At 37.0% G+C, this 13,473-nt stretch overlaps 1 protein-coding gene across 1 annotated transcript in view; it reads right to left on the bottom strand.

Moving 5' to 3' along the window:
- The window catches only part of MINDY4 (MINDY lysine 48 deubiquitinase 4), a 79,010-nt gene that overhangs the window by 44,785 nt on the left and 20,752 nt on the right, over nt 1-13,473 (bottom strand). The window contains exons 6-10 of the mRNA XM_009558276.2: nt 9,621-9,679; nt 9,168-9,277; nt 7,894-8,010; nt 4,384-4,472; nt 195-296 (exon numbers count right to left, since the gene is read on the bottom strand). Of these exons, the coding sequence (XP_009556571.2) occupies nt 195-296; nt 4,384-4,472; nt 7,894-8,010; nt 9,168-9,277; nt 9,621-9,679 (477 nt within the window). The remainder of the gene's footprint in view (nt 1-194; nt 297-4,383; nt 4,473-7,893; nt 8,011-9,167; nt 9,278-9,620; nt 9,680-13,473) is intronic.

The raw sequence follows: 13,473 nt of genomic DNA, 5'->3' as shown, positions 1-13,473 counted from the left end.
AGTAATTTCAAAGAATTTGACAATTCTGTCCCACCTACTAGGACAGTAGAAATGTCATTTTATGTTTCTCCCTAAGCTATTTTAGACTGCATAAATACATCTTACAAAGCTTTAATTTTGTGAACTATGTACACATATAACAGACAGAAGTATAAGAACATTGTACGGGGAATACAACTGCTTTTCCTACTTACAGTGCCACAACTGCTTTTTCATTGCCTCCCGCGCGCCACAATATGCCTGCAAGAGCCATGGTGAGGCATTTGGTCCTGTGAACTTCTGAAGGCTGAAGACAACTGCAGTCCAGGAAATGCAAGAAACAGGCAAGTATCAAAATGTGCATTGGGAAGCTTACTCATTAAAGGTCAAACTGCCCCATGTGCCCCAGTGCCACCTGGACTGAACAGGCGACAGGAGGATGTGGTGCTGCCATTCATGTCTTTGTAGAGCTCTAAAGAGGAAGATGCAACTGAAGTCTCCACTGGAATATGGGCTTTCCAGAACCATTCTTTGTGATGAACCACCTTAAGTTTCATTTTAGGCATTTAAGAAGCTACATTGGGTTTTATTGAAGATAATCACATCCAGTGAATACAGCTATATCTAAAAAAAACTTCCTCTTTAGATTGCTAGCAAGTCAAACATTGGGCACAGTTGGTAAGTCTCTTCTGAAGTCCAACTTAAAATGGAAATTTGAAGGAAGTTAATTCACCCATGCCGAGCGCTAGCAGCAATCATGTTGCATCTAGGGGACCTGGATACACTTATGCTGCTCACAACGAAGGCTAGACTGTTGTTATGGGTACTTAAGCAATTGGAAGCTTGCTTAAGTATTTCTGTATGACAATACCCCTGTAATAAAGGTGAATTTTAGAGATGATGTGCACGGTCTACTTCTAGGAGATTAATGCTAAAGATGATGTCTTATTTACAAGGAACTATTGAAACAGGCTAAATGAAGTATGATCAACAACAGGCTCTGATCATACACAGATCTACAATCATACACTGTAAACTAATTTTCTAATAAAATAGAAGGTGCTTTTTCAGAATACATATTTATAAATGGTTGGACTAAAAACAAGTAAATGCACTTTAGAGAACAATACTGTATTAGAGAAAAATAGACAAGATAAGCTAATTCATCTTAAATCTGTAATGAAATGGTTTTAATAGTCTGTAAAAAGATTGGTTTATATATTGAAAATTATTTTTAATTTCTTAAGACCTTTGTACTTAATTTCTCTCTTAACTTTGGATTTCTTAAGTCTTGCTACCAATCTACACCACAATGTTCTTACCTCCGACTAAACTTTATCTGAAGTATCTTCTGCAATAAATACTATGCTTGCATTGTTTTTAATAAGGTACACCCCAATGTGGTGCTCTACATTATTATGGTAATTGGCTGAGTATAATCTGTTGAGCTCCACTGTTTCTGAAAAATATTTACTTAAATGCTTGACTTGGAACTTACACAATGCTGTGCAAAGCTACAGAATGTTTACTGTAGTCTATTGATCCAAAACCTGTAAGCAACCCTGTCAACCCATTTCCTACAAACTGTGTTTTGTGAAGTTTTCTAATATCTGCTGTCACCGTAACTTCCAAGATGTGAGTGGAGCAATAAAGGATTATAAGGCCAAAAACCCAACAATGGAAAACTGGCAGATTTAAGAATAAAACTCAACATCCATAAGCCTGAGGAAGTAGACAACAGACCCATGTCTCTGGGAAGCACTGAACTGGAGTCGTGGCTTCAAGAATGGCAGTCTTTGAAATTCAGATATTATCAGTCTTAGAGTGTTACTGGAATGAGAGATGATGTCAAAATCTGTTCCCAGCATGTGAGTAAAAGATCTAATAATTCAAAAGACTAAACAAGAAACACCAAACATCAAAAATTAAACAGACTTTCAAGTTCAATGTGTGCCTTGAATATAACATTCACTTAGAGAATGTTTTCCTCTCTGAAGGATGTGAGATATGGGAAATAATTGGTGAGAGTTTTCAAGTAAAAAAAACTAATAACTCTCTCTTCTCTCTGCCTGTGTTCTAATACTGACACTCAGAAATTTATGGGTGGCATAGCAACTAATTTATATGTCTGAGAGAGGTAGCAGGGTAAGAAGGAGACACAATAATTATTTCTTGAATGTTAAAGAAGCCTTAAGTCAAACTCTTACTGTGAAGTGGCTAATAATTGGAAAACTCAGGTTAGAATTAGAAAGGAATATTAATCCTCTCATTTCAAGCTCTGAGACTTCCCTTTCTGCTTGACTAAGCATTCTGCCTATGGCAAACACATAATAAGAAAAATACATTTATCTCATGAACAAAATAGTCTATCTTGCTATTCATTTTTCGGAGCCCGGAGGCTGTTAGCATTTCTGTGCATAAAGACAAACAGCTCATCTGCTAACTTGAAATTCCTTGGAGACTTTCTGCATACTTCAGAAGCATTTTTCATATACAAAATATGTAAAAACAAAATCTTTTAAAACCATGTGGATTACAGAAGAAAAACAGGACAGGTAAATTTTGCCAAGTAAACAGGATAGGTTGTAGCTGGCATAGGCTGGGACACTACAGCTTAAACAATCTGGTCTCAACCCACTTATTTGGGTGCCACATTATTTTATGACATTTACGATCACTGAACCATGTTGAAAGGGCTTCCTCTTAACATCTTAACATCTCTATTTATGCTAAGGATGACCTGAGACTTAAAGGGACCAAGGAGCAGATGATCAAAGGCTGAAACAAGTCCTTGGTTTTCACAACCAACAATCCTTCAGTGAATTTTGTGGAAAGTCCTGGTCATAAAATCTAACTATGTACTGAATTTCTTGCAAAGAGATTTCTTTTTTTCTTTCTTGTGGACAAGAGCCTCATTCTGCCTAGAAAAGTCTAGTTTCATTGTTACCTAAATTAGAATAATAAATTTTGTTAGCTAATTTTTGCACTTTTAAAAAGTGTGCTCTAAATGGTCTTGATATGAATTACAGGCAGATGTGATGAACTGAGAGAACTGAACAGAATAAGGAAAAACCTAAACTGCAAAACATTGTAGAATTAACTTGACATTACACTCTGCACATGTATTATACGATTAACCCTACCTCTTTATCAGTCCTCGCAAATTGCCTTTAAGTGACTTCAAGTAATAAATTCACAGCATCATCTCTATTTGGCCCTTGTTTTGAGGCTTGCAAGCAACCAGTGACAATAATAACTAGCAACAGCAGATGTAAGGGTAAAACTTTCAGTATTGTACTTAGATTCTAAGCCAGGTTTGCAACATTTCATATGACCAGGGACACCTTCTACTGGATCAGGTTGCTCAAAGCTCCATCCAACCTGGCCTCGAACACCTCCAGGGATGGGGAATCCATGACTTCGCTGGGCAACCTGTGCCAGTGCCTCACCACCCTCCCAGAAAAAAAAAAAAATCTTCCAAGTACCTAATCTAAATCTTCTCTCTTTCAGCTTAAAACATTACCCCTTGTCCTATCACTGCATTCCCTGATAAAAAGCTCCTCCCCAACTTTCCTGCAGGAAAACTGACTAAATTGGGGCAGAGTATCACCCACAAATAACACAGGGTGGTGACTGTAAACCAGTAAAATGCTGTTATCCCTATTCAGTAAACTATACCTATAAAGCACAGGAAAGCTTTGTGAAATTTCTCTTTTGCAATGGACCTAATTTCTTATTGAAAACAAAAGGTGAATACAAGAACTCTGGTAAAAGTAATTTTTTAGACGTTGTTTTCCAGCATTTAATTAAATAAACTCTGTTCCTTTTATAAATTGACAAGTACATTAATATTATAGCAGTTTGATCAAATTTCCTTGACACTAGCAATACTTAATAATATTCCTTTAGGGTAGAAAATACACACATAGAATTTAGATTCAAATTCCACTAAGGAGTTTTATTTTGAAAGACTAAACACAGTAGCGAGATAAAAAAATTATGGCTATAACTTTAATTTTTCACCCTCACTGAGATTCTTATTGTCAAAATCTGCATGAATTTAATGCTCTTTCAAACCCTGATTACATTTTCCTTGAAATCATATCTCCATGGGATCTCAAAGTTAAATAATTTTCATTGGTCTAAATTCAAGCTGCTGGGTTTTTTCAAAGGCTCTTGGGTTAATCACAAGCAACCAATCATACAACTAAAACACCAGCCTCTAAATTCCTACAGTTGAAAAGGAACTTAATACAAGGAAATCATATGCTACTTTCTTTCTCACTCAGAGACAAAGAGAAGTTCAACAAGTTCAAATTCAAAAGGCTCCTGAGCGGCTGCAGCAGAAAAAAAAATGTTTTACCTCTGTAGAGAAAATATTTCTGATGTCAATTGCTGACTTACCGAGTGTCTTTATTCTTGTTACTCTCTGCAAAGATAAGCTGTTGTAGGACACAAGCTTGAACTGCAGCCAGTACTCCACATGGGCCACCCTGAGGGGAATAATGGGACAATCCATAAGCAAAACAACTTGCACTGTTTGATGCTAGTCAAAACTTTCACAAGGTATGTGCTTCCATTCAGGTGTAAGCTATTCTTTCATCTCTCTCTTTCCATCTATGACTTTGTGGTGCTTTCTGTTGCTCTAATTTTTTTGCAAGCCAATGAAAACCAGTGTTACTAACTGGTATTGTGTTGTCCACCTCTTTTTCCTGAAAATGCCTAGACATCTATAACATCAAAGGAAAGTTCATTTAAAATCTGTTCTGTAATTATACAAACAAATTAAAGACCTCCTCATCCCTATTGAACCTTAATTTCCAGTGAGAAATCAAATCTGACTGTTTTCCAAAAAGTAAAAATAAACCTTACTCTTTTACCTCCTCTAAGCACTACGTCTCCCATCAGGTTCCCACTTACATCACTAAACAAAGAGTTTTATAAATACCCCTCTGCACCAGCACTTATCTCACTAGGGAAGAGAAAGACAATGAAGGAAGTTTGAACCTTTCAAATGAATAATATTGGGGAAAAAATTGCAATATGCCATAATAGCTTTAAACTCAATGGAAAACAGATTTACAGTTGTTTTGAAAGACTGTGGGATCGGATAGCAATGTATGTCCTTCCCCTTGCTTATACCCTGCCAACTAACCCATGCGACCCCACTGCATGACCAAAACCTGTTTCTATGGATTAACAAAAAAGACAGATGCACAAGTTGTCCTGGGAAACAAATGGTAAACCCTCCTCTTACCTAGAAAACTCCACCCTGCCTAACTGTCCTTCCCTCATCACTCAGGTCTCCCCAGGTGCCTTGTATCATATTATTACTCAAATAGTTTAGTGAGGAGGCAGAGAAAAGCCATCATGTCTGGAACAGCTATGCATGAATATCAAACTATGCAGGACACGACTAACATCACAGATTCGACAATAGCACACATCACAGTGGCAGAACTGGGAATTACAGCAATTTAACAGAGGATTCAGCATATTAAATCCCACAGCTGTTCTCGTGCGTCTGTGGACACATGCCTCCATTCTCAGAAATGGATTTATTCTTAACATTATCATCAGTCCTTCCTAAACCAACATCCCATTGGCTGATGTATTAGTGCTACCTTTGCCTACCCAGGTAAAGTAAGAAAACCAATGAGATAAGAAAGTATGGACAACCCAGCAGGTTTTAGGGAGAATCTGATTTTAACCCATGCCAAAGTCTACGATGTTGATACTCTCCATAGCATGAGATTGACCTAGGATCACACTGCTGTTATATGCTACAATTGCACTCTCGGCTTCCTCTACAGATCATGACCAGGCTGTGATAAATTGGTTTAAGATCTATCAAACTCCTCTCAAAATCCTAGAGAAGAATGAAAAGAGCAGCTAGAGCTGCTATTTCCAAATAGCAATGTTATTAAAGTAATCAGTTTAATTTGCAGGTTGTCCTAGGTAGAGCATCAAGCCTAAGGGATCAGGTCCTGTAAGCAAGTGCAGTACGCATAGTACGCAACCTGGAAAAATAAAGGTCTTGTAATCAGAAAGTAGCTTAGATATTGACACCTTCCATTTTCTCATTTATATTACACACACACTACCTCTTTATAATTACTTACGTAACTAATGACTGAACTGTCTGAAATACATTAAGGAAAAAAGCAAGGCTATTTCAGTTCACCAAGGAAGGCCCCCTGCCAAAAAAAAATTATGGGAACCATTCTAAATATCTTCTTATAGCACCACAGAAACTGAAATGAATTCTGGAAGTGAGGAGGAATATTAACTGTCTGAAATAAACACATCTAAGTAAAACACCCTGGTTCACCATTCCTGTTGTGGAATTTACGGTAGGGAATTTAATAGCCAGTGAATTGCTAGAAGCGATGAGATATCCTTTCTCTAGCAGCAAAGTCTGGAAACAGCAAGCACATTTACTGTGGAGCAGTGAACACTACTGCCATGGTTGCTTTTGGAGTTTAAATTAACATTTCATATCTTTTATTCTGCTAGGTTTTATTTACACAAAAGTAGCTTTCTTCTGAGATCATCAACCTAATGAAATACTTAACTAGACAAGGTAAGTTAATTATACATCTTAATGACATGTTTATTAGCAATTGCCCTTGCCCCAAAGCCTCTTTTCCTCTTATTTCTGCATAGTATATAATGGTCTGCTTCTCTGAGGCCAGATAAAGATTTTCGGCATCAGTGCAGAAGCTTGAGTGTTTTGTAAAGAGCAGTCTACTCTTTCCCTACTCTTTAGTGAAGTTCTCAGATCCTTGCTCTTAAGAGACCTGGTGCGTGGATATCCAACAAACGTATGTAGAGAGTCACAGGGCAGAGACAAAAGCATTAACCTGCAGCTGAGGAGGATGCATTTTAATGACGGATCCGTTTGACTTTGGAGGCAGCTACATATCCTGTGTGTGGTCCCCAGTCTGAGTCTACGCAACAGCCAGCTGAGAAATCAGGCTGACCAACTGCATCTAGCATACAGAGTAGAAGGACAGTCTGAGGCACTGCAGTCTCAGTCTGTAAGAGTCTGACACCCAGGCAAGGTTGACAAGACAATAACAAATGAGTGATTCTCCCACTGAATGCCCCAGACCAGAGAGATATTTGTTAGCACCAAAAATTTCTGTAGATTTGGTACAGGTTTTCCAGGCTGACTTTAGTTATAGTATGGTGGTTTTAACAGCTCCGGTCACCACAGAGACCTGCTGGGAATCTTACAAAGGGCCACTTGGTAGGTGATGCTGAGGAACTGATGGAAACTTTGTTTTAGGGAAGAGCTGGCATCTTGTGGCTGCAGTCCAGAATTACAGAAACATGGCTGTAAAAGTGGTGATCTCACCAGCAGCCCTAGTGTCCCAGTTCCAGTGGTACTTCAGGGGCAAATGTTCCCTTTTATTTTAGTAATGAGCCTCATCATCTGACCCCCATCTGACCTCTTCAAGAGGTAAAAATATCTCTATGATTTCCCAGGCACTGCAGACAATTCTTGCAATGTCCCCCCATTTTGAGACATAAAGATTTTTGAGATAAAGCTCCATCTTAAACTTGTTAAACATTGTCCCTATGTATCCTTTTCCTGTTCAACTCCACCCAATGATTTATGCCCTTTTATTCTTCTACCACCACTAGCTTTCAGCTGAAGTGGCTTGTCTTACGAATAACTTATCACACACACACATATATACAAGCTTTCTGTAGCTACTTTAAGTTTTCCTCAGAAATATTCCACCCACTTCTCATCTCCTAACAAGACCTGACAAGCTAATATCACCCAGTGGTAACCAGAGGAGTTAAAGAAGAAATGTCTTTAGTAGACTTTAATGCTGAAACACAAAGTCTTTGTAAACTCAGTGTAAAAAGCAAAGATCACTTTAAGGAAGTCAATTACAGTACCTTTTTTTGCACAATGCCGTATTTTAACTGTGGTATGTTATTAAATGTAAAACTCTGTATTTTCCATTCTTCACTGAAGCAACAAAGACTAGAGCCAAACAAAAGATTTTTTAATTCCTATTGGAGAAAAAAAAAAGAAAGAAGTTCTCATTTTAAAAACAAATGCAAAACGCAAGTACATTTTCTTCTAGTAATTTGTAGAAAATAAAGGATGAGCAAGGAAGGGTAATGACTAACTCACTATAACCGCCCTTTTCTGTTTTATACATTCTGTAAATAGCAACACTCAAATGAATAGGAGCAATTTTTTCCTTTTCCTGCAATATTACTTCAACTCATAATGCCATGTGCTGCTCGGCATAGGAAACTGTTAATGCAAATCGTCTGGGGCAGAGTTTCCTATCAAAGCATTACAGAATAATGCCTTAAATTTAACAGCTACAAGACCAACACCTATTAATGGTTACGCTAGGAAGAAAAGGACCCTGCTGGACGTAATATGGAGAAAAGACAGCCTGTCTTGCCTGTCAAAGTTGAGGGCACGAGATACCTGATACTCAAGGGTTTGACTGCTGAACGTCGGAACGTGTATCAATATATACCAAATTCAAATCATGACCCTGAACAACTGCTGACCACTACTATTCAGGAACAGCTAAACTGAAGAAATTGCATTCATGCTAAAGTAGAAGAAATAAGAACATACTGATCAGTGTTTGTGTAGTTACTTAGACCTCTGACCGAGAAGTGAAATTGGAAGATACCCTTGTTATCTTTCTTGGGGTTTTTTTCTTGTTTTTTGGTTTTTTTTTTTTTCCCTCTGTCTGAATGGGAAGGAAAATATTAAAAAAGTACTTAATGGTTCCATTTCTGCTCAAAATAAGGAAGATAAGCAAGGGAGAAGCAGTCATAGGGGAACAATAAACTTATTCTGAACCATTGACAATTTAAAGGACTGGAGAATAACCACTTGAATAACTAACTAGAGGCATTAATAAAATAATATAAGCTTCATTAATTAAAGCTATTATCTGAGCTTTAAGAGAGCTGATGCTTTCTGGCATGCTTTTCTGGTATTTTTCTGAATTTTGGGAAAGGGGACCTCTCTGTTACTTTCTGACCTGAATATCAGATAGGGAATATACTTGGGAACGAATACAGCATATAAATCGCACAAACATGCAACACAGAGCAACCCATTGCATCGTTGCCAAAGTTAACTACAATAACATTCTCACACATCTATTTGTCTTTACCATCATATTTAGTCTTACTTTTGCAAGAGAAATATCAATTGCCTTTGACACTACTTGAAGCATGTACAATGTTGAAAGATCCGGGTTCTTACTAACTTCTCCAGGTATTTCTTCATCCTCAACATCGACTGAAAGGAAAAAAAATAATGTGTTGCATGAAAAGAATTGCTTCCCCAGCAGGCTCAGTGCCAGGGGGTCATCAAAACGACCATCAACACTTTCATATCAGCCATCTTTATAAAGAAGAAAATACAGTTTTAGCCAGAAAGGACAAATAAAAAATACATGAGACAGCCTATGTTTGATTATTTCTTAATGACTTCTTTACAATCTTACTGAATAAGTGTAATAGCAAATGCAATTACTCTGAATCGATTAAGAGTTAAAAAAGAAGTGACCCATCTGTATTTTGTTACAGCTGCTCTAAAGAATCAGATGGCAAAAGCCAAACTGAAGCTTAGCACATCTTACCTAATTCGAGGACATCTTTCACCTGGTCTTCTTTATAGCACATGGATGTTGGAGACTTCCTACATTAAAATTAATCAAAAAATGAATGAGTAAATGTTCACTTCTAATGAGAAATTTGTTTGAATAAGTATGCCCACACAAAGACATAATTTTTTATATGCGTGTACCTATATGTGTGTATATATAACAAAATCTGTAGACAGAAACCACATTCAATGGCTTTCACCTTCAGCTTTTAAAATGCTTTTATTGTATAAATAAATAAATGGTGCTTAGAACAAAAACTTTTTCAATGAAAGAAAGGTGAATTTCACGACTTCCTCAGGAAAGCAACCAGCAAAGAGCAACACAGTGCAATGGATTCAGGATTTCAGTTTTATTTCACTTGTGACTTCAGTATATGTCAGGTCCTGCAAGCTCATCTACAAGGGTAGATTTTATATTGCCCTGAATTTCAAGTGAGGACACTCATGTATATCTAAGTGTCTCTGAGTTTGAAGGATCAGGACATAAAATAAAATTTACATCCTTGACAAGGCTTAGGATGAGATTTAAGTCATTAAACACCTAAAATACTCAAGTAGTATAAGTGGTAACAAGTTTTAGACTGGCTTCCTTTACCAGGATAATTTTTTCATCCGTTAAGAGGTAGCAGTTTTTCAACTGCCCTTGCAATTTAATTGCATATTACAAAAATAACAGGTTCAAAATTCATATAAACAACTACTAAAAGGACTAAGCACTTAAACTTGACTGTGAAGTCAGAACTTTAAACAGAATGTTAGATTTTTTGAGGTTTACTATTCCTGTTGAATTTATACCAAAATGAACTCAGAACCAAAGACAAATTTCATATAGGCACTGTAAAAAGTTGGTATTCTTTGCCCCCTCCCCCCCCCCAAAAAAAAATGCTGCATCATTGGCCTTTGTTTTGGGAAAAAAAAGGTAACACAGTGACAATCCTTTCAAAAATAGCATGGAATAATTTCCTCAGCAACATTCTTTGTACACATGATATTATTATAGCAGCAAGTGCTGTCATATCACATACTTTCCATTAACTTAATTTCCTTTTTTAGTGTGTGAAAGACGAATAAAACCAGAACACCGACATATCACACTCAGGACTTTTCCAGTTTAAAAGCATTTTGGCATCTTTCTCACTGGTAGTCTTTGATACTATAAGAAAAGAAACACTCCTCTGTTTTGCTATAAGTTAAAGGCTTTATACAATGAAATGTGGATGACCACAATTCATAAAAGACAGAATGAAAATGAATCACCATTTTACTAGAGACTTAAGATAAAAATAACTAGGATCCCTAGGAGGTCAATATAAATAAGAGGACTGAGAGCAAATTTGTATAGTAACATAAGTAGTATTGAGCTCTCACTGATCATAACAGTACTTTTAATGTTATGGAGAGTTTAAAATAGTTGACTCCGGTGTATTTTAAAAGAAAATCAGATCTTCCCTTGCTACTTGCTAATACTGAATTTCAACTAAGATTTCTTTCTCCTGGCTACTCAATAGCATTTTTATTTCTCTTGGTCAGTGAGAAGGTCTCATTAACATTAGATTTGCCAATAAAATGTTTTCAGCCAAGTGGTCATGGCACTTAATTGCGTTCAGAAAATTGTAATCCACATTTCTGTTTTATCTGAGATAGCACTCTATTGCCTCTCATTTCCCAGAGAATAATGTGTTTCTTCCTAGATCAAACCTTTTTGATCTAGTTTTCCAAAAACAGAGCTCTTAATACTTTACAATGCAGCACTACAAGTTACAGCATCCTATCTGGCCTCAGTTGCTACTTCAAAAGGGCTTGGGTCTCCTATAGGTAGTGCATACTATCTCGTAGCCTCATTAGGGGTCTTGGATACCTTAGAGTTTCAAACAGCAATAGATGCCTGTGTTTAGGCATGTAGATGACTCCCTATATCAAATTAGCAATAACCGATTCGTTGTTGGCCCAAACACAGTTCTCCTCATAATATTCCATGTGAAAAGATCTATAAACAAAAGTCAAGTGAAGCTATAGCACAATTCACACATGGCTCCCCAGGCACCAGTTTTTTACATCACTGCTTTCTGGAAAGCCTACAACATTTTGGTTCTACACCAATTCCAGGAAGAACCAAGCCTGGGATGCAAAGTCCTTTGAATTCTCAAGGCACAAAGAAATTCCCATCAAGATGAGTGCTGACACCAAAGATTGATGTTGGGTATTCTCTGGTTAAGTGGGGTATTTTTGCAGGTGTAGCCTCCATCCTTAAGGGGAACTTGTGTTTCTCAAAACACTGTCAAGACATCTATTGCAATTTCCATTTCAGCAGATGGTTACTGTTCCAGGAAAATTTATTGTACGCACGAAACCATACAGTTAGAATAGTCAGGAAAGGGGAAGCCATCTGTCATGGCAGAAAAATGGGACAGGAAGAAAATATGTTTCATTATAAACATACTATACAGTACTTTTTCTAAATATTTGAACATTCCTATCTGATCTTCATGCATTGGAGAAAACAGAATTTACACAGAATAGCTGAACTCACAGAGAAAGCACTTTGTGGCACAATAATGCATGTACATTCCTCTATTTCCTATTTATACTACCATACACACAAGTCAAATAAACAAAGGGGCTTAAAAAATAAACATTGATCATCTGTGGCTTTAAAATGACTGTGTTGGTCACACTTATTTCCACTACCCGATTACAACAGCTTTTCTACTGAACATATATCTTTTCTGCATAATAAATTATGCCATATAGAGGCATATATGACATTCTTCGTATAGTAAGACCCGGACAGTAGTTAAGAAAAAAAAACTAGACTCTTTCTATTTGCAAAAGGGCAAGCAAGGCCATTATATCTAATGCAGTCTATCACTGCTCTGGGGGAAAAAAATAAAGCCAGAATTATTAAAATGAACTGTAAAGATGCAAAGGAAACTATTACGAACAATGCCAGGCATTGTATTTCTACAGGAAAAAGACCTTATCAAGAAGCTTTAATATAAATTCTGCCATGCTCACAAGATTGGTTAACGAAAAGCTCACAGACTTAATTTCTCTAAACTACCTTTTTAGTGAAGACCCACATCTGATTTGACTAGCATATTAGCAGTATGAAAAAGTAATCAATGAAGAGGTGGCTCACTGACAGATATGAAAAAGGTAAATGAAAAAATGTTTATTGAAAAGGTCATTTCTAATGAGCTTACACATGAATCTGTGTTTGTCCTGTTGAATTTTATTAACTATAATGACAACTACTAACTGTAGAGAAAACTATTGTATATCTTCGCTGGGAAGGCTTATATATGAAAAAAAAATACAATTATAACCACATGTTGAGATACAAGATGATTCAAATCGCATGATGAGCTGGGCTCACCTGAACAGAATGCTCCCCCACAGGCAATGAATGCATAGTTAAATCCAGCTGTAAAACCAATCCTACTATAATAAGTGTAGCTCCTCTATTAATACTGCAGTCCATCAAAAATTTTTCAATGCAATACCCCCACACTAGATTTTCAAGGAGCACAGTGACACTGTCATGAACTGACCATTACATTCAGTAGTGCGAAATAGCTGCCAGCAAAATGAACAACTATCAGTAAAATAACACAGGGAGCTAAAATTCCATTTAATAAAGATGCTTATACCACACCAGCTAAGAGACACTATGACTGGGCATGGGGGGTTCCCAGACTCCAGCACTCCATCAATTAACATCAGTGGATGTGAATACAACCCTCTGTTCTGCTTGTCATATACGAATTACTCACTCTGTCTGACTTTGGCCTTCAACTTTTAGGCCACTTACTTCTAAGGTTGTGGAA

This window comes from Cuculus canorus, chromosome 2 (genome assembly GCF_017976375.1).
Source record: "Cuculus canorus isolate bCucCan1 chromosome 2, bCucCan1.pri, whole genome shotgun sequence".
NCBI lineage: Eukaryota > Metazoa > Chordata > Aves > Cuculiformes > Cuculidae > Cuculus > Cuculus canorus.
This window is presented reverse-complemented; position numbering and strand designations above follow the sequence as displayed.